The sequence below is a fragment of the Oncorhynchus kisutch genome, linkage group LG29, assembly GCF_002021735.2.
Source record: "Oncorhynchus kisutch isolate 150728-3 linkage group LG29, Okis_V2, whole genome shotgun sequence".
In the NCBI taxonomy this organism is placed as follows: domain Eukaryota; kingdom Metazoa; phylum Chordata; class Actinopteri; order Salmoniformes; family Salmonidae; genus Oncorhynchus; species Oncorhynchus kisutch.
In genome coordinates this window covers 14,545,624-14,572,441 of record NC_034202.2, presented here as the reverse complement: position 1 = coordinate 14,572,441, position 26,818 = coordinate 14,545,624, and the positions used below count along the sequence as shown (strand labels likewise).

The 26,818-nt window shown below is 42.6% G+C and overlaps 2 protein-coding genes across 3 annotated transcripts; both read right to left on the bottom strand.

Moving 5' to 3' along the window:
- Positions 1–1,294: 1,294 nt before the first annotated feature.
- Positions 1,295–18,505, bottom strand: LOC109873571 (uncharacterized protein C18orf25 homolog). 2 transcript variants are annotated; one of them, XM_031809120.1, is made up of 5 exons: positions 18,286–18,476; positions 16,328–17,178; positions 5,767–5,964; positions 4,212–4,323; positions 1,295–3,900 (listed from the first exon to the last, which is right to left on the bottom strand). In XM_031809120.1, exons 2-5 carry the CDS (start codon positions 17,109–17,111, stop codon positions 3,702–3,704), a joined length of 1,293 nt encoding a protein of 430 aa, XP_031664980.1. In that variant the 5' UTR covers positions 17,112–17,178; positions 18,286–18,476; the 3' UTR covers positions 1,295–3,701. The 2 variants fall into 2 exon arrangements, with proteins under 2 accessions (XP_031664980.1, XP_031664981.1); XM_031809121.1 differs by lacking the exon at positions 5,767–5,964 and having other exon boundaries at positions 18,286–18,505.
- On the bottom strand, positions 17,069–26,818 carry LOC116358273 (uncharacterized protein C18orf25 homolog). The gene is made up of 3 exons (XM_031809122.1): positions 26,587–26,818; positions 24,629–25,479; positions 17,069–17,178 (listed from the first exon to the last, which is right to left on the bottom strand). The coding sequence occupies exons 2-3, from the start codon at positions 25,410–25,412 to the stop codon at positions 17,153–17,155; spliced, it is 810 nt and encodes a 269-aa protein (XP_031664982.1). The 5' UTR covers positions 25,413–25,479; positions 26,587–26,818; the 3' UTR covers positions 17,069–17,152.

The window sequence follows — 26,818 nt, the reverse complement described above, 5'->3', positions numbered from 1 at the left end:
AAGGACCCTGAGCTCTATACTGCACCCCCGCGGTCTGACTGTCGATGCCTTTATGGAGGTCATGCTCCAGCCACAGATACAACCTAATTTACCTTTTAGTTTCATATCATATTGACTGAGAGACTGACCAACACTCTTTGACATCCCCACTATCAAATTGACCCTTTACTTAGTGTGACAAGTAATCACAACGGTCATATTGATCAAATCAGGAGCAAAAAAATGGAAAACCATTCCTATGCATTGTTGCTCAGATAAATCAGACACCAGTTGAGAGATTTGGTTAATTTTGGTAATATGAATATTCAGACACAAAGAGCGTTACACTGATCTCGGAAGTCTGATGGCAATAAAATCCCCATCACATAGCTATCTTTGGATAATAAAAAGATATTCCTGCACACAGATTAATTTCTGCATTTATTTGCAGAGTCAAGCAAGTACATGGTGGAAATATTTGTTTAATATTGTGTGTAGGCTACGATCGTTGGTTTGTGAAATTAATTGCAAACTCAATGCAGTGACAGCTCGGTCGTCCTCCAGCAGGCAGCAGTTAGCTGAAATGAAGTCAACACCATTTTCATGCCTATGACATGGCGGGGGTAGGGGAAGGTAAATGGTGACATGCAATGAATGTCATCATGAATGAATAACCTAGTATTTTACCATTAATGTCAAGGACTCGCTTACTGGTACTTAACGATGGTCCTTACCTCTGTGAACCTTTCGTTTTGATTTCTGCTAGGACAGGGCCCTCTGGTGGTCAAGTGTGTACTCTACAATCACAGACATAATTTCAATGAAAACGGCACGAACCAACGGCTACTCAGATATCCAATCACCTCCTTCAGAGTTCCCTAAAATACCAGCACATAACAATTTAATTTATTTTCTAGGCTAGTAAAATATCTATTAGCAATTGTTCTACTCACCAATGACAAGGGGACTAGCCATGGGAATTAGCATACAGCTGTAGTGGTGGCCTCAGGATTAACAGAGATGGCAGAAGGGCTCCGTGGTTGAGGTTAGGCAGATCGCACAGCTCTGGTCCCCCTTGCCTGACCTCTGATCCTGTCCCTTTGTCGGTGAGGGGTCATATTGTTCATGAAGAGAGGGAGTCCTCTGTGCTGTTGGGGTACTGAAGAAGGGAAACACTGCTCTACACAGATATTGAATCAGAGACAAGTAATAAGTGAAGCAGAAACATCCCTTTGTCACTGATAAGGCAAAGACACTGACAAACCCAACAGTACATGGTGGGAATTACATAAAATAAAAATCACAATCAACACAGTCCTTAATAATACTTTATTTATTTAGTTTTAAAATAGTTTCCTTTTTGTTCTACAGACATCATTTCAAAGAAGTCCGGGACTTGCAAAATATTAACTCTCATTTCTTGTTAATTTAAAATAATGACAGTAAAATAAATTAAACAGAACAAAAGGGTTAAATTACTGAGAGCGGGTTGAAACAATGTTTGACTTGAGGACAAAAATGTAACAATGGTATGCGCAACCATACTTGAGTGATGCTGCCCTAGTTTCTTACAGAAAGCAATCCACTAAGCCTAAAAGGTATGAGCAATGTCTTAACTGACAAACAATAATCATAATGAAGAGCTACACAACAAGAATGGGCTTAGCGGTGTTGCATGCAAGAGAATAGGTCTGGAATAAAAAAGGTACATTTCAGTGCTAGCTGCATGCAGTGGAGAAAACTGGCCAGTTAGAAATCGTCATGGTGATACTGAATTTCCAACATAATCATGTCATCATCTAAATTACACAGTATTTTTCTCTGGAAGGAGGGTGATGTTAACACATTCAAGTTGAAATCAACTTAAGAATAAATTCATAGACCTCAAAATAATTTAATACATGCAAAGGGAAATAAAAGCTGTCAAAAGCTTAAACATCACAAGTCTGTAAGGATTTGAAGTCTTTCCTTGACAAAAATTTGATTCGAATTTGGTTCAGTTCCTGGTGTCGAGGACTTTTCCCTTTCTGTGACCAGCAGGAGTGAATTAAATGCTTCAATATAACCCTCTAATGAGGGAAAGAGAGATAGAGACCAAGTGGTTAATGCAGTTCAAATGGATGTGATGTTTCATACCAGATCATTGGTAAAAACTAACTAGGCGTGGTTGCAGTCTCACCAAGCCTGAAGTACTGCATGAGTACACAATAAACAGGAGAACCAGGTAGTCCTGAGGAATCAGGGTTAAAACAATTCATACATTAAATAGGTATCTCTATAAAGCCCCCAAATGGGCACAACACTCACCAGTACTTTCCTTGTTAATATCTACGTCGTAAATTCACATCTATTATTAAAATAACTTTTTTGTAGAGGCGGCAAAATCCGCCATACTTTAAGGTAAGAGAATATACATGACTCTGAAAGAAAATAGTTCACATTCCAAGGCATTCAGGCAATCTTCGCTTTTTAATGTTCAATGGAAGATACATTTCCTCAGATGTCAGAAGGGGGTCTCGAAAAGTTTGGAGGAGGGATATCTCATTCACACTGATACACATACACACAATCCACATAAGTGCACCCAGTTAGCACTGCAGGGTCATACAGTCACTGACTACCAGAATGACACCTGGGACACTTTCAGACTGTTCTCCATAGCAACGGGCTGGCTCAACAGCCAGCAGACCTGTCTTACAGTAACAGTACTGTACATAACCTGCTATGTCAGAGAGCTGCAGCAACTGTTTAAGTACAAACAGGACTGCAGCACTCATCTTGTCCTGTGTGTCTGACCACTAGCTACTCAAAGAGAAAGACAGGAACTGAACATAGACCAGTGATGCTGTTTGTTTCCTTGAATAGATAGTATTTTTTTCCTATCTAGCTAGCTTAGAACTTGATTTAGCTACGGTCTTAAAGCCATCGAGTCACTGACAGCACAGTTATTAATAGTATAAATTACTATTAATAACTGAGGTTAATAACTAAGGTAAAAATCAACATTATTACGGTAGTTTGACCAGTGAGAGTGTGGAGCCAGTGGTCAAATCTTAACATACTAACACCTAAAAAAGTGACTCTTATCGAGATGTATGAATCAGGTCAAGCCACCAAACCCTGTCACAGGCCGGCGGATCATGCTGTAGAAAGTGTACCAGTTGCCATTTAGTATCAACTGAAAGCCCAGTCCAGTCAGTTGGAGAATAGGTCACCAGTCTGTAGTGCAGCAGGCTCAAGCCACTGATCCTGCCCCGCCCTCATGCAGCAGCTTTTAAGTCTTGTTACAGCTAGCGGACAGAACACAAAGTGCCTACCTACCTACGCACGACAGTCTCCGGGATGAATGAGGTACAGGACAGGGAGAATATTGCTATGTGTCTTACTGTAAAACGTCTCTATGGTTCCACCTGCTCTAGTGTCTTGCCCTCCTGATTATTATATATTTTTAAAAAACAAACAGGAATCACCTTAGTTAAAATAGCTTTTGATACACAGTAGGTTATAAACAAACAGCACTCAGCAAGAAGAGAAGAGTCCATGGGGCTGCATCTCAAGACACCCTATTCCCTATATAGCACACTTCTTTTGACCAAATAGGGTGTCATTCGAGACACAGCCCATGAGTCACAGGTGGTGGCTGTAATACTCAGGAAGGGCTTCCGCCGTGGTGGGGGAGGAGGAGGAGAGGGGTGTAAGGAAGTCTTCAGCACACAAGTTGCTCAAAGTAGGAATTTGTGTCTAGTATCCTCATCCAGAGTGAGGTCCACTACTTCCGGAGGGGACACCCAGTTGGGCTGGGGGGACACGGTAGTCCAGAGCTGGGAGGATTGCCTTGTGCTGTTGTTGAAGTGCTCCCCTGAGTTGGGCTTCCAGGCAGAGGACAGGCTCTGGATCACTCCGGCCCTGGGATGGGCACATCTGTTAAGAGAAGCAGCACAATAACACAACAAGGACATTAGAGCAATGTAAGATAAATATTTGGGCAACAACATTACACTGAGGATTTGGTAAGTGCAAACTATGCATTGCAGTTCACCAGTTCCTTGATGTTGTCACACAGTAAAACTATAATGACAGTTTTGTTGCAGCAATAAAACAGTCGCATGACCATGATTCTCAAATGAACACGTTTCAGAGAAACACCATATAACGATTACAGTTTCGTAGTGTTTGCAGTGCAGGCAGATGTGAACTCAGTGTGTGTTGTAAGTTATGCTTTCTGAACTCACCTTGCGTTTTCTTGCACTCCTACTATTTCTACCTCACTGTCTGAAGAGGGGATGTTGATGTGGCCCTTGTGCTGAGGGGGTTCCCTGTGGGCCAGTTCTGCCTCCATGTGACCTGCAACACAACAATGCAACACACTTTAGAATGCAAAGGGACTTTGCACCCCAGGGAGCTTTGCACCCCAGTAAAACAAATACAACAAAATGAATTGTGAAGTTAGGGGAGACTGAAATTATACAGTTCACACACCTCTTCTGGAAGTCTAATGGACACAAATATCTGGTTTACTCTAAATTGCAGTCGATCTATGTCAATTTATACTGAACAAAAATATAAACGCAACATGTAAAGTGTTGGTCCCATGTTTCCTGTGCTGAAATAAAAGAGCTCAGAAATCATTTCCATGTGCACAAAAAGCTTACTTCGCTCAAATTTTGTGTACAAACTTGTTTACATCCCTGTTAGTGAGCATTTCTCCTTTGCCAAGATAATCCATCCACTTGACAGGTGGGGCATATCAAGAAGCCGATTAAACAGCATGATAGTCACACAGTTGCACCTTGTGCTTGGGACAATAAAAGGCCACTCTAAAATGTGCTGTTTAGTCACACAATCACATTTATTTATAAAGCCCTTCTTGCATCAGATGATGTCACAAAGTACTGTACAGAAACCTAGCCTAAAACCCCAAACAGCAAGCAATGCAGGTGTAGAAGCAAAACACAATGCCACAGATGTCTCATGTTGAGGGAGCATGCAATTCAGGAATGTCCATCAGAACTGTTGCCAGATAGAGAAATCAACATTCAACTACTAGAGAAATTGGCAGTAACGACCAACCGGCCTCATAACCACAGACCATTTGTAACAACGCCAGCCCAGGACCTCCACACCCAGCTTCTTCACCTGCGGGATCATCTGAGACCAACCACTCGGACAGCTTATGTGGGGAAAATCTAATTCTGATTGGCTGGGACTGGCTCCCCCTCCCATCGTTGGCCCGCCCATGGCTGCGCCCTTGGCCACTCACGTGAAATCCATAGATTAGGGAATTAATTAATTTATATTGACTGATTTCAAACGAACTGTAACTCAGTAAAATCGTTAAAATTGTTGCATGTTCCATTTATATTTTTGTTCAGTATACAGCTATGTCAATTAACTAACTGAATTGCTATGAAATACATGTACAGAAAGACGAAAAAGAAAAAGGCAACCTCAAAAAGAAAAACAGCATTTGCAGCACCAGAAAGGAAAAGACAAGCAGATAGACGGTGTCATTTCTCCTTCAAACTCCAAAAGATCTCCCCTTTCCAACCTTCGGAGCACAGTACAAAATGTTCTATTCAACCGTATCTATATCATGGAGCTTGAGATGGAGGAAATTACATAATTTTGACAATATTACCAGGTCTTCATCTCGGAGAGTTTGGTTCCTATCACTATTTGTTGCCCTAAACAATCTTCTTGTGCCTGTCAAACTGTCTGCGGATTATACAGGAAGTCATCCCAGAGAGGGTGGAAATTTCAGTGTGATATAGTGAGTTTGTAACTGACCTGCTGAGAGAGAGCACAGATGCTGTACTCTTACTGCCCCAGAGTTTGCTCCCATATCCTGGTCCCTGTGTGTTTTTAGCCTTTCATGTGTTATCACGGTTGTCCGGCGCAGGCACACTCTCTCCACAGTCACACTTAAGCTCTCCTGGTTAGAATCAGTGTCCGAAATATCATAGTGGCCCACTACGGGAGGCCCGTCTGTAGAAACAACAGAAAACACTTCATTATTCAAATCACGGTGTCTCTTAGGAGGTCTCACGTTAGCAGACTTCAGTGTTCGCAGCAGACGTAGCTATCTCCATGAGCACAAATGCATTCTTTGCCATTTACCCTGTGAAAAGGTTACAACCCCACTGACAATATCATAAGTGTTAGACCAAGTTGCTTGCAGCACCCCATGGCAGACGGTACACAAAACTGTAGCAGAGCAGTTTGTAGGTCTAGAGCAGACTGTTTGTAGGTCTAGTATAACAGCGCACGATAGGATTTCAGACATGGAATGACTGAGTGGATCAGATACATCATAAAAACCCACATTCTACAACTTCCAATATTTTAATTAATGATCTTGACTGCTTAATGCCACCTGTCATGCGCGGTAATGAATGACCATGTGTTTCAGTTGTAAAGATTTTTGTTGCTAGACAATTAACAAGCTAGTAATAATTTAACTATTCAACCTTTGTTTTGCTCCGCTGTAAATCCAGGGTTTGGTTTTAGGAGTGGGGGGACATAACCTGGCTACTAGGGACTATACCAGTATTGCGTTAGTATCGTGGCAAGGAAACAAAAAACAAAGAAGATTTAACATTTAGGAAAACAGCCCTAAGGTCAGAAACAAACATGATGTTGTCATCCAGCTATAGCACAGAATATTATATCTACAGCAGTTTTTTAAAGAACCAAAGAGTTTGATCTGCTTCAAGGTCTTTTTTACCATGGAAAAAATATTGTGATACAGGTATCGTTCTGGCCCTACTAACCACTATGAGGATATGAAAATAATAATATTGATATTTTATCTCTTGTTCAACACAAAAGATAACACATCTGGCCCACAATCTGCACATAAAATAAAATAAAAACATTGTTTCTCTCAACTGCTATCACTGTATTAGGCCTAATCTTTCACAGCATCAGTGCCACCACAACAGCTGTTCAGGTGAAAAGAGACATCCACTCTACCTACATATAAAAGTTTAACAACGTTCTGAGTTGGACATCCAAATTCAAGGAATCATATGGAGCAGTGGGTATATTGCGTTAAGAATATAATTCTCTCCAGAATGTTTACTGTTAGTAGAGCAGTATTTAATCAATTACAAATCCTAACCTAGTGGCTGTTGCTCTGAGTAAAATGGCAGTATGATATTCCTCACAACGTTCTCATTCCCAGCATGAATTCAGTATGTCAAGGCACATGCTATGAAGCAGGCCCCTGCCTAATTGGTTGTCTGGGGTGCTGTAATGCACGTTTTTGTGCGAACTGACACAGTGTGTGTGTGTGTTAGCTGGTAAACATGTATACTTTTGGAATAGGCCATACTGCAAGCAATACAATGAGAGCCCTGACTTGACAGTCTCCGTCGATAAAATATGCATTGTCCGTGTCAATGATGCATATTATGCAGTACAAACAAGTAATTTGGCTCCGTTGAGTTGTTTAAAATGCATTAAGAGATTTCACATAGATTCAGTGCAATGAATCATAGTGATTCAAGTTCTGCAGGCATGGAGGACTTTAGAGTGCCATTCAAATGTAATCACCTGTTTCTAACTGCGGTTGATTGTGTTGTTTTTGTACAGTCTTTATGTAAAAACACAAGCAATGCCATGCTCTCCGGGTTAACTAGTATGGCATACTGCACATAATGGACTTTCAGTAGAATTGGTGGCTTGGTGACTAAAATCAACGATAACATTTGGAAATCAGATAAGCACATCTGCAATCATCACTGTGTGCGTGATGGTAATGGCATTTTATCCATTCGGGAAATACAGCACTAATGCAGTCCATGAGTCAAACAAGCCTATCTAAACTTTCAATAGCCCGGGGTCGGAAATGTCCGGGTTTCCATTTTGGGTGGCCACTGGCACTACGTCAGGCAGGACGTTGTTGTTGAGGGGATCGGGGGATGTTCTCCTGGGCCAACATGTACGCCGCCATTGTCTCCTGCGACTCCGACGAGGGAAGGAAGGAGCTGGGCAGTGACAGGCGTGGCGCCCAGTGACGGTGCCGCACAATGCTGTTCCTGTCCCACGAGCCACCGCTGTCCAACAGGCCCTGAATCTGAGCGCTCACTCCGGAACCCTCCGCTGCACGGCAGAAGCCAGCTTTAAAGACATCGAGGCCAAAGCCATAAGAAACACAGTAGTACTTTTCATGTACGCTGCTGGTTTTTGTTTGTTTGATAAAAAATTACAAGTTTTGTTGACGTGCAGATCGACGTTTTCATGCTGATGACGGACTACGTTTTCATGCAGTTGTAGCAGTCAGGTCTGTGTAGGGAATGCAGTAATGGTTGATAACATGGAGTTCTACAAATCCATTCCGGACTAAAATTGGTGTTTTAGGAGATTGAGTTGCTGTACCTCTTCATTGAAAGTGTTTACTGAAGATTAACCATCTATAGTTTTGGCGATAAGATAAAGAAACTAACTACACGCACGGTACAATTACAGCATTCAAAGATGAAGCACCAAGCCACAAAGTACCATGGTTTTGAAATTCCACCGTGGACGTCAAATGTACTTAAACAAGCAAGATATTACCTATTTGATCTAGCACTAGCAGGCAAGTAGCAGGCAAAGCATTTTACCACTACCTCCATGTTATTTCTGTGCTTTAACCCAGTCTAAATAAGGACAATGCTACCTCAAATTTATATAAATTTGTCACCGCACTGCCAACTTTTTATTCTATTATTATTATTATTATTATTATTATTATTATTATTATTATTATTCAGGGAAAACCCATTGAGACCAGGGTATCATTCAAGGGTGCCCTGATCATAGTAATACAAAAACAAAACACTGAGTAATACCATACGCCAAAACTGTAATACACCAGCTAGCAACATCATTGAGATAACAATGGAATGCCAGAGTAAGAAACAGAAGAAGAAAAAAACTCAATATGAAAGGTCAAGAGCTTAAAGCAATCATGATATTTATTTGATCTACAGTTTATTTTATTTAACTAGGCAAGTCAGTACTAGGGCAATTTATATTTGACCCATTGTACTGATTGAAGTTGAACAACATTGTTTCTGTAATTCAAGAACTCATTTGTGAACCCAACATCAGTGTGCTGCTAAGTTTAGCTTCCTCTACTGTTCCTGTCCCCATACCAGGCTCGATGTTGCTTTGCAACATGTGACCGCCCTCCTTGACAACTGTTTGAGCTATACAAAAAAGGTACGACAATGGAAATACATTATTCTATTTTTGTGTTATCCTCTACCCATTTTTAAACCCATTGTATCCACGTGGTTATTTTTATTTATTTTTTAAATTGTCAAATAAAAATCTATCAATTCACTCCGATTATCAGGTAATCAAGTCACAGGGAAGACAAACGCAAGGATCACTTATAAAACATCAATAAGACAATGTGTGACAATCTAGAATATAATTAATCTTAAAATGGTGTACTTAAAAAATGCCTATAAACCGAGTCTATGATTGTTTATTTTTTTGCTAGCTTTGACGAGATGCTGCAGTTAGTGCAATCATTGGACAGGAAACGGGATACCTATTCAGTTGCACAACAATGCATTCAACTGAATTGTGTCTCTCACATTCGGGGATTCGAACCAGCGACCTTTTGATTACTGGCCCAACGTTCTTAACCGTTAGGCTACCTGCTACCCCATGAGGATCTCCTAAAAATGGGCACCGCATTGCCAACAAAGGTGTTTATTAGAACCTATTAGACTTGAAGCATCTGCTGTAACAGTCAACCAGAGCTATGAAAACAGCTGCGTCGAGAACCACTGCACTGAAAACAGGCGCTACTTCTGTCTGTAAAACACTGGACTGGCGCCCAGGGGAAACTGGAAGGGCCACAATTGAATAATTCAAACAGTTCCTCAACACAACCAGCACGGTAGGCTAGAAATCCGGGGCAAAATGGCATGGTGAACTACTGGAAGGCTCTGGAAGATGGAGACATCTCATTCCATTCTGCATCAGTCTCTCTATGACAAAGGACAGGGAGAAGTAAATCACAATAGGGTGGTTCCATTTGATTTCAATCCCTTTTGACTGCACTCCTTTTAAATTTGAACAAAGGTAGACATATTTGACCATAATAGAAGTCGTCAGAAAGTAACTTTTTGGACCTGAATGCCACAACATTTAGGAGAGGTGCTCAAAGCTGACCCATTTTGCATACCCCCACTACCATGAGACAGCCCTGTCTTCATCACTGGAAAAGGTAAATAGTTGAGTTTAATACAAACAGGGTTGTCAAACTATTTTTTACAAATGTTTAATAATTTATTTTTATTTTTACATTTGACCTTTTACATCAACTCTGAATTTTTCACATTTGTTGTAGCTTAGACTAGAGAATGACCAATATGGATTTTTTAAGGCTGATGCAGATACCGATTTTGGGGGGGGGGTCAAGATGGCCAATATTTTAGGCCGATTTCAAAATCATTAAATTAGAAAATGAATACAGTCATGTATGAATTATAATGCATCAATTAAAAATAATAATAAGTGTAACCAATTTAACGACATAACGGTAATAATTTTATCTGAATGGTAAATCTCTTGATAACCTAAATAAATTAAGATGGCATAGGCCTACTCACAATACAGGTGAATGCCCATTCAATAAGAGAGTGTGCATGCATTGAGTTATTGAGCTTGTTCTGGCTGGTCAGTGGAGTCTATGGTGCTAAGGATGACAAACAATCTGTTCGCCTTCCATTTGGGACTTACTAGCCTACTAATCAACATTTGTTATAGAAGCATCACTCCAGCATATCACGCCTGTATGGAAGGACATTATATAGGCACTGCTATTAGTTTGAGAACATAAAATAACATATATTCAAAGCAAATGGGTCCTACGTAACGTCATTATTTGTGATCACGGATGCTTATTCGCTAGTTCAGCTATCTGTCAAGAAATGGGCAGGTTGTAACTTCATCCTACGGCTTGGATTGGATAGAGTGTAACTCCGCTCCCTTTCACATCTCCCTCCATCGCTAATATCACGTGCTGCTGTTTACAGGTACTATGAGAACTAGATCAACGGTGATGAAATTTGCATAATATCTAGTGGAGGAGGAGGAAAAAATATTAAAAAAAACAGATTTGAATTACTCAAATCTGCCCATGGTTTGAGAAGTGAGTACTCAGACACACGCTGGTCTACAGCTTTCTTGCTCCATAAACATGAAGGAAGATTCTTTACATAGCTAAACCCATTGCTAACCTTTATTTGGGCATATTAAAACACTTAATTATTTCCCTATTATAGCAATCTAATCCGACTTTTCAATTCACGGATACAATTGCGGCTAGTCAAATCAGCACACCAGGAAATAGCTAACCTTACAGTGCAAGTCAGATGGCTTGTTGATGAAAATGGTGCATCCTCAAAATGATAACCAACCAACTAACGTTAGCTAGTTACATTGGCAATTAGCTCATAGCATCATGTTTATCTAACCAGCAAGCAAGCCAACAACACAAATTAAAGAGTTAGTTATCGTAATATTTGCTAACAGATCACACAGCTATCTGCTTTGCTAGATAGCTGGCTAGCTTATTGCATGCATGTCGGGGCACGTCGACACGAGCCTGATTGCAAATATTAGTTGATTTGCCAACAGGAGTTTAATTTTGGTTAAATTCAGTTCGCAATACCGAACCTTTCTTTTGGAGAATGAGCTAGTTTGCTGCTGATTTTCCGAGCCAGATATTCCTCGGCATTAGATAACTAGAAAAGGCCAATATCGGCCCGATATATGAGCTCAGTTTATCGGTAGTTCTCTACCTTAGACCCTATTTTACATGATTTGAAGTGTTTGTGTTGCGCTTGCCATTGTTTGAGAAACAGCATGCTCTTGAATACAGGGTGGGTGTCATGTTTTGGCTGATAAATGTACTGAAATGGGAATATAATTGACATTTCAACTTTCAAATGATCGCATAAAGAGGTTTTACATTACACTGTCAATATTCCATAGGAAACCCATTGAAATAGAAATATAGGCAATAGAGTAGACCTCACTATTAATGTTGACATTCGATGGTGGCTGGACCAGCAGCCATCTTTGTGGTAGTAATTGGAATTTAACAATCCTATTGCAGCAGTCTGAAGGGATATGTCGATTCTATGATTGAAATATACCTACCCCATATTCAAGAGAATGCTTAGTCTCTGCTGATGGTAGGCACAACACAAAACTCACCTTATGCAAAATACAGTCTAAACTACACCATTGTGGGAGAAACAATACACACACACACACACTTGAAGTCGGAAGTTCACATACACCTTAGCCAAATACATGTAAACTCAGTACTTCACAATTCCTGACATTTAATCCAAGTAAAAATTCCCTGTCTTCGGTCAGTTAGGCTGACTACTTTATTTTTAGAATGTGAAATGTCAGAATAATAGCAGAGAATGACTGATTTCAGCTTTTATTTCTTTCATCACATTTCCAGTGGGTCAGAAGTTTACATACACTCAATTAGTATTTGGTAGCATAGCCTTTACATTGTTTAACTTGGGTCAAATGTTTCAGGTAGCCTTCCACAAGCTTCCCACAATAAGCTGGGTGAATTTTGGCCCATTCCTCCTGACAGAGCTGGTATAACTGAGTCAGGTTTGTAGGCCTCCTTGCTCGCACACGCATTTTCAGTTGTGCCCACAAATATTCTATAGGATTGAGGTAAGGGCTTCGTGATGGCCACTCCAAAACCTTGACTTTGTTGTCCTTAAGCCAGTTTGCCACAACTTGAAAGTATGCTTGGGGTCATTGCCCTCACTACATATTTGTCGCCAGACCTACTGGCTCCAGGTCATCTACAAGGCTTTGCTAGGTAAAGCTCCGCCTTATCTCAGCTCACTGGTCACGATAACACCCACCCGTAGCACGTGCTCCAGCAGGTATATCTCACTGGTCATCCCCAAAGCGTTCCTTCCAGTTCTTTGCTGCCAATGACGAACGAATTGCGCAAAAAAAAAGCTGAAGTCGGAGACTTTCTCCCCCACTAACTTTAAACATCAGCTATCTGAGCAGCTAACCAATCGCTGCAGCTGTACACAACCCATCCAATCTACCTACCTCATCCCCATATTGTTTTTTACTGTTTTGCACACCAGTATTTCTACTTGCACATCATGATCTGCAAATCTATCACTCCAGTGTTAATTTGCTAAATTGTCATTACTTTGCTACTTTGGCCTATTTGCCTTACCTCCTCACGCCATTTGCACACACTGTATATAGACTTTGTTATTGACTGTACTTTGTTTATTCCATGTAAACGTGTTGTTTGTGTCGCACTGCTTTGCTTGAACTTGGCCAGGTCGCATTTGTAAATGAGAACTTGTTCTCAAATGGCATACCCGGTTAAATAAAGGTTCAATTAAAAAAATTGTCCATTTGGAAGACCCATTCGCGACCAAGCTTTAACTTTAACTAACTGAGGTCTTGAGATGTTGCTTCAATATATCCACAATTTTCCTACCTCATGATGCCATCTATTTTGTGAAGTACACCAGTCCCTCCTGCAGCAAAGCACACCCACAACATGATGCTAACACCCCCATGCTTCACTGTTGGGATGGTGTTCTTCGGCTTGCAAGCCTCCCCCCTTTTCCTCCAAACATAAAATGGTCATTTTGGCCAAACGGTTCTATTTTTGTTTCATTAGAGGACATTTCTCCAAAAACTATGATCTTTGTCCCCATGTGCAGTTGCAAACCGTATGGCTTTTTTAATGGCGGTTTTGGAGCAGTGGCTTCTTCCTTGCTGAGCGGCCTTTCAGGTTATGTCGATATAGGACTTGTTTTACTGTGGATATAGATACTTTGTACCTGTTTCCTCCAGCATCTTCACAAGGTCCTTTGCTGTTGTTCTGGGATTGATTTGCACCTTTCACACCAAAGTACGTTCATTTCTAGGAGAAAGAACGCGTCTCCTGAGCGGTATGACGGCTGCGTGGTCCCATGGTGTTTATACTTGCGTACTATTGTTTGTACAGATGAATGTGATACCTTCAGGCTTTTGGAAATTGCTCCCAAGGATGAACCAGAATTGTGTAGGTTTAAAAAAATGTTCCTGAGGTCTTGGCTGATTATTATTTTATTTTTTTTGATGTCAAGCAGGCACCGAGTTTGAAGGTAGGCCTTCAAATACATCCACAGGTACGCCTCCAATTGACTCAAATGATGTCAATTAGCCTATCAGAAGCTTCTAAAGCCATGACATAATTTTCTGGAATTTTCCAAGCTGTTTAAAGGCACAGTCAATTTTGTGTATGTAAACTTCTGACACACTGGAATTGTGGTACAGTGAATTATAAGTGAAATAATCTGTCTGTAAACAATTGTTGGAAAAATGACTTGTCTCATGCACAAAGTAGATGTCCTAACCAACTTAAGAAACAACAAACTAGTTTTGGCAACAATAAATTTGTAGAGTGGTTGATAAACAAGTTTTAATGACTCCAACTTAGGTGTATTTAAACTTCCGACTTCAACTGTGTTTGTTCAAATCAAAACAATGTGTGGTCAAAAAGTGATTGAAATCAAATGGAACAAGCAATACTATGTACGCCTTCAACGTGAATTACACATTTACTACTATGGTATGTCACAGCTTTGAGATACTACTATGTCACAAGGTTACCGCTGCACACTGTTCTCAGTGAATACCACAGTGAGGTCATATACTGTGGTAAAGAATTGCTCCCTACAGCAGCACAGAACAAACTAGCAAATTAGAGGTTAAACAATAACCCAATTGTAACATTCTCAATAAATGATGTCTATATTCCCACAACATGCCAATAACGACAGTCACAGTTCAACAAGAACACTACCGACGTGTGGATTACGTGGTGAAGACGCGATGTGTTGTAATCTTCAAAAGGCATGGTGAATGGAGACAAATTAAAACAGTGGAACAGTCATTAAAACATTCAACACTCAGTGATGCCTGTGCTAGTATCCATTTCAGATGAGTCCCAGAGTTGCAGTGCATGCCAGAGCAAAAACCAAGCCATGAGGTCGAAGGAATTGTCCGTAGAGCTCCAAGACAGGATTGTGCCGAGGCACAGATCTGGGTAAGGGTACCAAAACATTTCTGCAGCATTGTAGGTCCCCAAGAACACAGTGGCCTCTATCATTCTTAAATGAAAGAAGTTTGGAACCACCAAGACTCTTCCTAGAGCTGGCCGCCTGGCCAAACTGAGCACCTGGGGAGAAGGGCCTTGACCAAGAACACGACGGTCACTCTGACAGAGCTCCAGAGGTCTTCAGTGGCGATGGGAGAACCTTCCAGAAAGACAACAAATCAAGCCTTTATGGTAGATTGGCCAGACGGAAGCCACTCCAGAGTAAAAGCACATGACAGACCGCTTGAAGTTTGCCGAATGGAACCTAAAGGACTCTCAGAACATGAGAAAAAAGATTCTCTGGTCTGATGAAACCAAGATTGAACTCTTTGGCTTAAATGCCAAGTATCAGGTCTAGAGGAAACTTGGCACCATCCCTACGGTGAAGCATGGTGGTGGCAGCATCATGCTGTGGGGATGTTTTTCAGCCGCAGTGACTAGGACAGTCGTCAGAATCGAGGCAAAGTACAGTGAGATCATTGATGAAAACCTGCTCCAGAGCGCTCAGGACCTCAGACTGGGGCAAAGGTTCAGCTTCCAACAAGACAATGACCGTAAGCACACAGACAATGCAGGTGTGGCTTCAGGACAAGTCTCTGAATGTCATCGAGTCAGCCAGAGCCCGGACTTGAACCCGATCGAGCATCTCTGGAGGGACCTGAAAATAGCTGTGCAGCTCCCCATCCAACCTGACAGAGCTTGAGAGGATCTACAGAGAAGAATGGGAGAAACAACCCAAATACAGGTGTGCCAAGCTTGTAGCGTCATCCACAAGAAGACTTGAGGGTGTAATCACTGCCAAAGGTGCTTCAACAAAGAACTGAGTAAAGGGCCTGAATGCTTATGTAAATGTAATATTTTTATTGATTTAAAAAATTGCCATTTCCTAAAAGAAAAAAGTTTTTGCTTTGTCATTATGGGGTATTGTGAGGAAGAAAGAAAAAACTATCAATTTTAGAATAAGGCTGTAATGTAACAAAATGTGGAAGTCAATGGGTCTGAATACTTTCCAAATGCACTATACCTGTGATGTCTGGAGCAAATATATAGTGATTGTTACTTCATGGTATGCTAAATGTGGGTTACTTGGAATGTCTGTAGTAAATGTATTTAACATGGGATATACATGTGGTGAATATTACCGCTGGGTGGGTTGGGGTGAATGTGTCTGGTGTTGATTGTTACCTGGGATATCTGTGGTGATTGTCTTGCCGCCTGATGTCTCATCTTCAGAGGAGCTGGTGCTAGAGTCACAGGTGAGGTCGCTGTCACTTGTACTGCTGTCCTGCAACAGGTTGTACTTCTTCCTCGCCGCTGCCTCACGCTTCTGCCTCAGCAGCCGTATTCGCTCCTTGTGCTTCTGGCTCCGGTGACCTTTGACTTTAGCCAGCCGGCCGTTGGTCTGCTTCTCGCCGCCTGCTCCTCCTGCCACAGCCGGCTGGCAGCGGTTCTTCTTGGCTGCCATTGTGTTGGTGGACATCTCACTTTCAGAACGTGAACGCCGGGACTTTTGCCTGCTTGACGATGACGTTTGGCACCCTGCTGCCAGCCCGGTGTCAGCAACCGTGGTGCCCTCATCCCCTGACGCCCGCGAGGCGGCTCCCTCCTCACCAGAGGAGAGTGTGTCTGAGTCGGCCTGGTGGCCACTGGAGGAGGGCGAGAGCATACAGGGGTTGGAGGAGTCGCTCTCGTAGACGTGGCCTGAGGCGGGCTTGTCACTGCTGGTGGAGGCGTGCTGGGACTCTGGAGAGTCTCTCCTTAGCTCCTTCATGAGGCAGGGCATGGAGAGCAGGCTGGGCTCACCCTCCATATGCAAGGGACTGTCCCACTCTTCTCCTGGTGGAAAGCTGGTGGTGCTCTCTGTTTTAAAGGGCTCCCCCTGCTCCCCCCTAAAAGCAGCTGCTGACCCCACCTGTGCAGGACACTCTGGGAGGTTCTTGCCATCCACAAACTCCTCTGTGTCTGCCATCTTAAGGCTAGTTGAGAGTAGGGCCCCGTGGTCTGACTGTCTTAGAAGAGTCTGGACAGGAACTCACCTGGAACAACAATACATATATATTTAGGGAAAAGGTGATACCTGGTCAGTTGTATAACTGTATAACTCAACTGAAATGTGTCTCCTGCATTTTTACACACACACATACACACATATATAAAGAAATGCAACTGTTTGGTTCAAACGCCTAAGGAAGCTGGCTATTTTTCTTATTTGCTAGCTGGCTAATGGTAGCTTTAGCTGTCTGGCTAGGTAGCTAGATTAGTGTGTGTGTGTGTGTGTGTCGGGGGGGGTTCGAAGGGTGCATTTGCAGCCCGTAATTCGGGGCATTCTGCAGGAATGCCTCATTTTTATTGGTCCATTTTTAAGCTAGGACGCTCCAGTACAGTAGGTGGCAGTACTGTACTGTAACGTTGGATGCCATCCGCTGATAAACCCCACAAAAGAAGAGGCGGGGGCTAGAACTGTAGCTAGCTAGTGTCTTTCACCCCCGCCAGTCGTGCACCACTTAACCCGCAGTTCTGAGGGCAGGTGTTCGGCAGGCGGGAGCAAAGGTCACTGTGTGCTTGCTAGGACTCCGGTACACAGCTGGTGGGACGAAACAGAAATAGGACACTGGTAGACAGTGTCCTTTGCTCCAGAAAAACTCATACTTGCATTTCTCTTTTTACACATTTTAATCGCATTGACAATCAGGGGAAATCCTGAATATCAAGTGTCTCACAAGCATGAAGATGGCTGGTGAATAGGAGGGGGGGGGGGGGGGCTTTATAATACAGGAACCAATGGGATGCTTGGACGCAATGCAGGAATGCCCACATGCAGGAACGCCCTGAATTGCGGGCCGCTACTGAGAAAGGCTGCAAGTTTCCCATAAATCGATTGTTTTTGACGAGTGGATTCAGTTGCGGGGAAGGACGGGTGATTTGTAAACATGGTCATCCATGCATTTGTTATACTAGCACGAACCCGCTGGGCAGATAACTACGTAGTTAGCCAACTACCTAAAATGGAAGAGACGTAACATTAGCTATGCTAGTGACGATTCGATTTAAAACGCATTCCTTTAGCTAGCCATGGTATGCTAGCCAGTTAGCACTGACGGCGTATCTAGCTATGTAGGCAAACATGCTAGCTAGCAACTTACCTTGGACCGGGTGTTACACGCTTGTTTCTTCAGTGTCCGACTTCTGTGACATCTTATTTTTATATATGCATATGTATTTATGTATGACTTATACAAATAATACACTTGCAACGTCAACCTTAGTCCATTCACACATACGAATACCAGCTAGCTACTTATTTCAAAATGTCCCCACCGGCCGATGTTCACATAAAAATATGCGTCACTTCCGTGGTTGTAAATGACATTAGGGAAAACTAGCACCTCGGTGCGTCTAGGAGGTAGTGTAGCTACGTAATCACTTCATGTTTTTGTATGTGCACTCTGCATATTGCTTTTGAACTTAAATCAATAAAGCCGTGCTCACATTGACAGTTTGAAGTGACTCAAATCCAATTTATTTTGCATATCCGATTCGAATCTGTTCTTTTTCCTGCAGTCTGAACAGGCAAAAAGTACATGGAATCAGATATTTCAAGCCACATTTCGTTTGAAGTCCAATACTATGCAAATCTAATTCCGGGACATGTCTGAATGGTCAAATCTGAATTTTGCGCTCGTGGTTACGAGCTTACCACGATTTATTCGGCATATCTTGTTGCTTGCTAGCTACTCTGACATTTTGACAATAACATGTGGTAGCTAACTAGCTTGTTAATTAGTGAATGTGCTAGAAAGCTACCTAGCTAGCTACTTGACTGTTGTGGCTAGCCAAAAATGACTCATTTTGAAAGTTTGATCATGTTATCCTTTTTTGGCGTTAAAAAGTGTTCTTACACTGATTTTGAACATTCAACGGACCTGGGAAACGTCCACGTCAGGCATTGTCACTCATAACTTCTACATAACTTCTGAATGATAGGAAGCACCACCAATCAGCTGCATCATTTGTGGGGTACGACATGTTTACTGTTGTATTGTTTTCATAGGAAGCAATGTGGCTCATCTTTACTTTCCCACCTATGATTTTGTAAGACAGCTAAAGATACCCTTAGACACATTCTGGAAAGAATATAGCCCAAACAGCCCATGACAAGTTAATGAGCGGTTTACAGGTACTATGAGAACTAGATCAACGGTGATGAAATTTGCATAATATCTAGTGGAGGAGGAGGAAAAAATATTAAAAAAAACAGATTTGAATTACTCAAATCTGCCCATGGTTTGAGAAGTGAGTACTCAGACACACGCTGGTCTACAGCTTTCTTGCTCCATAAACATGAAGGAAGATTCTTTACATAGCTAAACCCATTGCTAACCTTTATTTGGGCATATTAAAACACTTAATTATTTCCCTATTATAGCAATCTAATCCGACTTTTCAATTCACGGATACAATTGCGGCTAGTCAAATCAGCACACCAGGAAATAGCTAACCTTACAGTGCAAGTCAGATGGCTTGTTGATGAAAATGGTGCATCCTCAAAATGATAACCAACCAACTAACGTTAGCTAGTTACATTGGCAATTAGCTCATAGCATCATGTTTATCTAACCAGCAAGCAAGCCAACAACACAAATTAAAGAGTTAGTTATCGTAATATTTGCTAACAGATCACACAGCTATCTGCTTTGCTAGATAGCTGGCTAGCTTATTGCATGCATGTCGGGGCACGTCGACACGAGCCTGATTGCAAATATTAGTTGATTTGCCAACAGGAGTTTAATTTTGGTTAAATTCAGTTCGCAATACCGAACCTTTCTTTTGGAGAATGAGCTAGTTTGCTGCTGATTTTCCGAGCCAGATATTCCTCGGCATTAGATAACTAGAAAAGGCCAATATCGGCCCGATATATGAGCTCAGTTTATCGGTAGTTCTCTACCTTAGACCCTATTTTACATGATTTGAAGTGTTTGTGTTGCGCTTGCCATTGTTTGAGAAACAGCATGCTCTTGAATACAGGGTGGGTGTCATGTTTTGGCTGATAAATGTACTGAAATGGGAATATAATTGACATTTCAACTTTCAAATGATCGCATAAAGAGGTTTTACATTACACTGTCAATATTCCATAGGAAACCCATTGAAATAGAAATATAGGCAATAGAGTAGACCTCACTATTAATGTTGACATTCGATGGTGGCTGGACCAGCAGCCATCTTTGTGGTAGTAATTGGAATTTAACAATCCTATTGCAGCAGTCTGAAGGGATATGTCGATTCTATGATTGAAATATACCTACCCCATATTCAAGAGAATGCTTAGTCTCTGCTGATGGTAGGCACAACACAAAACTCACCTTATGCAAAATACAGTCTAAACTACACCATTGTGGGAGAAACAATACACACACACACACACTTGAAGTCGGAAGTTCACATACACCTTAGCCAAATACATGTAAACTCAGTACTTCACAATTCCTGACATTTAATCCAAGTAAAAATTCCCTGTCTTCGGTCAGTTAGGCTGACTACTTTATTTTTAGAATGTGAAATGTCAGAATAATAGCAGAGAATGACTGATTTCAGCTTTTATTTCTTTCATCACATTTCCAGTGGGTCAGAAGTTTACATACACTCAATTAGTATTTGGTAGCATAGCCTTTACATTGTTTAACTTGGGTCAAATGTTTCAGGTAGCCTTCCACAAGCTTCCCACAATAAGCTGGGTGAATTTTGGCCCATTCCTCCTGACAGAGCTGGTATAACTGAGTCAGGTTTGTAGGCCTCCTTGCTCGCACACGCATTTTCAGTTGTGCCCACAAATATTCTATAGGATTGAGGTAAGGGCTTCGTGATGGCCACTCCAAAACCTTGACTTTGTTGTCCTTAAGCCAGTTTGCCACAACTTGAAAGTATGCTTGGGGTCATTGCCCTCACTACATATTTGTCGCCAGACCTACTGGCTCCAGGTCATCTACAAGGCTTTGCTAGGTAAAGCTCCGCCTTATCTCAGCTCACTGGTCACGATAACACCCACCCGTAGCACGTGCTCCAGCAGGTATATCTCACTGGTCATCCCCAAAGCGTTCCTTCCAGTTCTTTGCTGCCAATGACGAACGAATTGCGCAAAAAAAAAGCTGAAGTCGGAGACTTTCTCCCCCACTAACTTTAAACATCAGCTATCTGAGCAGCTAACCAATCGCTGCAGCTGTACACAACCCATCCAATCTACCTACCTCATCCCCATATTGTTTTTTACTGTTTTGCACACCAGTATTTCTACTTGCACATCATGATCTGCAAATCTATCACTCCAGTGTTAATTTGCTAAATTGTCATTACTTTGCTACTTTGGCCTATTTGCCTTACCTCCTCACGCCATTTGCACACACTGTATATAGACTTTGTTATTGACTGTACTTTGTTTATTCCATGTAAACGTGTTGTTTGTGTCGCACTGCTTTGCTTGAACTTGGCCAGGTCGCATTTGTAAATGAGAACTTGTTCTCAAATGGCATACCCGGTTAAATAAAGGTTCAATTAAAAAAATTGTCCATTTGGAAGACCCATTCGCGACCAAGCTTTAACTTTAACTAACTGAGGTCTTGAGATGTTGCTTCAATATATCCACAATTTTCCTACCTCATGATGCCATCTATTTTGTGAAGTACACCAGTCCCTCCTGCAGCAAAGCACACCCACAACATGATGCTAACACCCCCATGCTTCACTGTTGGGATGGTGTTCTTCGGCTTGCAAGCCTCCCCCCTTTTCCTCCAAACATAAAATGGTCATTTTGGCCAAACGGTTCTATTTTTGTTTCATTAGAGGACATTTCTCCAAAAACTATGATCTTTGTCCCCATGTGCAGTTGCAAACCGTATGGCTTTTTTAATGGCGGTTTTGGAGCAGTGGCTTCTTCCTTGCTGAGCGGCCTTTCAGGTTATGTCGATATAGGACTTGTTTTACTGTGGATATAGATACTTTGTACCTGTTTCCTCCAGCATCTTCACAAGGTCCTTTGCTGTTGTTCTGGGATTGATTTGCACCTTTCACACCAAAGTACGTTCATTTCTAGGAGAAAGAACGCGTCTCCTGAGCGGTATGACGGCTGCGTGGTCCCATGGTGTTTATACTTGCGTACTATTGTTTGTACAGATGAATGTGATACCTTCAGGCTTTTGGAAATTGCTCCCAAGGATGAACCAGAATTGTGTAGGTTTAAAAAAATGTTCCTGAGGTCTTGGCTGATTATTATTTTATTTTTTTTGATGTCAAGCAGGCACCGAGTTTGAAGGTAGGCCTTCAAATACATCCACAGGTACGCCTCCAATTGACTCAAATGATGTCAATTAGCCTATCAGAAGCTTCTAAAGCCATGACATAATTTTCTGGAATTTTCCAAGCTGTTTAAAGGCACAGTCAATTTTGTGTATGTAAACTTCTGACACACTGGAATTGTGGTACAGTGAATTATAAGTGAAATAATCTGTCTGTAAACAATTGTTGGAAAAATGACTTGTCTCATGCACAAAGTAGATGTCCTAACCAACTTAAGAAACAACAAACTAGTTTTGGCAACAATAAATTTGTAGAGTGGTTGATAAACAAGTTTTAATGACTCCAACTTAGGTGTATTTAAACTTCCGACTTCAACTGTGTTTGTTCAAATCAAAACAATGTGTGGTCAAAAAGTGATTGAAATCAAATGGAACAAGCAATACTATGTACGCCTTCAACGTGAATTACACATTTACTACTATGGTATGTCACAGCTTTGAGATACTACTATGTCACAAGGTTACCGCTGCACACTGTTCTCAGTGAATACCACAGTGAGGTCATATACTGTGGTAAAGAATTGCTCCCTACAGCAGCACAGAACAAACTAGCAAATTAGAGGTTAAACAATAACCCAATTGTAACATTCTCAATAAATGATGTCTATATTCCCACAACATGCCAATAACGACAGTCACAGTTCAACAAGAACACTACCGACGTGTGGATTACGTGGTGAAGACGCGATGTGTTGTAATCTTCAAAAGGCATGGTGAATGGAGACAAATTAAAACAGTGGAACAGTCATTAAAACATTCAACACTCAGTGATGCCTGTGCTAGTATCCATTTCAGATGAGTCCCAGAGTTGCAGTGCATGCCAGAGCAAAAACCAAGCCATGAGGTCGAAGGAATTGTCCGTAGAGCTCCAAGACAGGATTGTGCCGAGGCACAGATCTGGGTAAGGGTACCAAAACATTTCTGCAGCATTGTAGGTCCCCAAGAACACAGTGGCCTCTATCATTCTTAAATGAAAGAAGTTTGGAACCACCAAGACTCTTCCTAGAGCTGGCCGCCTGGCCAAACTGAGCACCTGGGGAGAAGGGCCTTGACCAAGAACACGACGGTCACTCTGACAGAGCTCCAGAGGTCTTCAGTGGCGATGGGAGAACCTTCCAGAAAGACAACAAATCAAGCCTTTATGGTAGATTGGCCAGACGGAAGCCACTCCAGAGTAAAAGCACATGACAGACCGCTTGAAGTTTGCCGAATGGAACCTAAAGGACTCTCAGAACATGAGAAAAAAGATTCTCTGGTCTGATGAAACCAAGATTGAACTCTTTGGCTTAAATGCCAAGTATCAGGTCTAGAGGAAACTTGGCACCATCCCTACGGTGAAGCATGGTGGTGGCAGCATCATGCTGTGGGGATGTTTTTCAGCCGCAGTGACTAGGACAGTCGTCAGAATCGAGGCAAAGTACAGTGAGATCATTGATGAAAACCTGCTCCAGAGCGCTCAGGACCTCAGACTGGGGCAAAGGTTCAGCTTCCAACAAGACAATGACCGTAAGCACACAGACAATGCAGGTGTGGCTTCAGGACAAGTCTCTGAATGTCATCGAGTCAGCCAGAGCCCGGACTTGAACCCGATCGAGCATCTCTGGAGGGACCTGAAAATAGCTGTGCAGCTCCCCATCCAACCTGACAGAGCTTGAGAGGATCTACAGAGAAGAATGGGAGAAACAACCCAAATACAGGTGTGCCAAGCTTGTAGCGTCATCCACAAGAAGACTTGAGGGTGTAATCACTGCCAAAGGTGCTTCAACAAAGAACTGAGTAAAGGGCCTGAATGCTTATGTAAATGTAATATTTTTATTGATTTAAAAAATTGCCATTTCCTAAAAGAAAAAAGTTTTTGCTTTGTCATTATGGGGTATTGTGAGGAAGAAAGAAAAAACTATCAATTTTAGAATAAGGCTGTAATGTAACAAAATGTGGAAGTCAATGGGTCTGAATACTTTCCAAATGCACTATACCTGTGATGTCTGGAGCAAATATATAGTGATTGTTACTTCATGGTATGCTAAATGTGGGTTACTTGGAATGTCTGTAGTAAATGTATTTAACATGGGATATACATGTGGTGAATATTACCGCTGGGTGGGTTGGGGTGAATGTGTCTGGTGTTGATTGTTACCTGGGATATCTGTGGTGATTGTCTTGCCGCCTGATGTCTCATCTTCAGAGGAGCTGGTGCTAGAGTCACAGGTGAGGTCGCTGTCACTTGTACTGCTGTCCTGCAACAGGTTGTACTTCTTCCTCGCCGCTGCCTCACGCTTCTGCCTCAGCAGCCGTATTCGCTCCTTGTGCTTCTGGCTCCGGTGACCTTTGACTTTAGCCAGCCGGCCGTTGGTCTGCTTCTCGCCGCCTGCTCCTCCTGCCACAGCCGGCTGGCAGCGGTTCTTCTTGGCTGCCATTGTGTTGGTGGACATCTCACTTTCAGAACGTGAACGCCGGGACTTTTGCCTGCTTGACGATGACGTTTGGCACCCTGCTGCCAGCCCGGTGTCAGCAACCGTGGTGCCCTCATCCCCTGACGCCCGCGAGGCGGCTCCCTCCTCACCAGAGGAGAGTGTGTCTGAGTCGGCCTGGTGGCCACTGGAGGAGGGCGAGAGCATACAGGGGTTGGAGGAGTCGCTCTCGTAGACGTGGCCTGAGGCGGGCTTGTCACTGCTGGTGGAGGCGTGCTGGGACTCTGGAGAGTCTCTCCTTAGCTCCTTCATGAGGCAGGGCATGGAGAGCAGGCTGGGCTCACCCTCCATATGCAAGGGACTGTCCCACTCTTCTCCTGGTGGAAAGCTGGTGGTGCTCTCTGTTTTAAAGGGCTCCCCCTGCTCCCCCCTAAAAGCAGCTGCTGACCCCACCTGTGCAGGACACTCTGGGAGGTTCTTGCCATCCACAAACTCCTCTGTGTCTGCCATCTTAAGGCTAGTTGAGAGTAGGGCCCCGTGGTCTGACTGTCTTAGAAGAGTCTGGACAGGAACTCACCTGGAACAACAATACATATATATTTAGGGAAAAGGTGATACCTGGTCAGTTGTATAACTGTATAACTCAACTGAAATGTGTCTCCTGCATTTTTACACACACACATACACACATATATAAAGAAATGCAACTGTTTGGTTCAAACGCCTAAGGAAGCTGGCTATTTTTCTTATTTGCTAGCTGGCTAATGGTAGCTTTAGCTGTCTGGCTAGGTAGCTAGATTAGTGTGTGTGTGTGTGTGTGTCGGGGGGGGTTCGAAGGGTGCATTTGCAGCCCGTAATTCGGGGCATTCTGCAGGAATGCCTCATTTTTATTGGTCCATTTTTAAGCTAGGACGCTCCAGTACAGTAGGTGGCAGTACTGTACTGTAACGTTGGATGCCATCCGCTGATAAACCCCACAAAAGAAGAGGCGGGGGCTAGAACTGTAGCTAGCTAGTGTCTTTCACCCCCGCCAGTCGTGCACCACTTAACCCGCAGTTCTGAGGGCAGGTGTTCGGCAGGCGGGAGCAAAGGTCACTGTGTGCTTGCTAGGACTCCGGTACACAGCTGGTGGGACGAAACAGAAATAGGACACTGGTAGACAGTGTCCTTTGCTCCAGAAAAACTCATACTTGCATTTCTCTTTTTACACATTTTAATCGCATTGACAATCAGGGGAAATCCTGAATATCAAGTGTCTCACAAGCATGAAGATGGCTGGTGAATAGGAGGGGGGGGGGGGGGGCTTTATAATACAGGAACCAATGGGATGCTTGGACGCAATGCAGGAATGCCCACATGCAGGAACGCCCTGAATTGCGGGCCGCTACTGAGAAAGGCTGCAAGTTTCCCATAAATCGATTGTTTTTGACGAGTGGATTCAGTTGCGGGGAAGGACGGGTGATTTGTAAACATGGTCATCCATGCATTTGTTATACTAGCACGAACCCGCTGGGCAGATAACTACGTAGTTAGCCAACTACCTAAAATGGAAGAGACGTAACATTAGCTATGCTAGTGACGATTCGATTTAAAACGCATTCCTTTAGCTAGCCATGGTATGCTAGCCAGTTAGCACTGACGGCGTATCTAGCTATGTAGGCAAACATGCTAGCTAGCAACTTACCTTGGACCGGGTGTTACACGCTTGTTTCTTCAGTGTCCGACTTCTGTGACATCTTATTTTTATATATGCATATGTATTTATGTATGACTTATACAAATAATACACTTGCAACGTCAACCTTAGTCCATTCACACATACGAATACCAGCTAGCTACTTATTTCAAAATGTCCCCACCGGCCGATGTTCACATAAAAATATGCGTCACTTCCGTGGTTGTAAATGACATTAGGG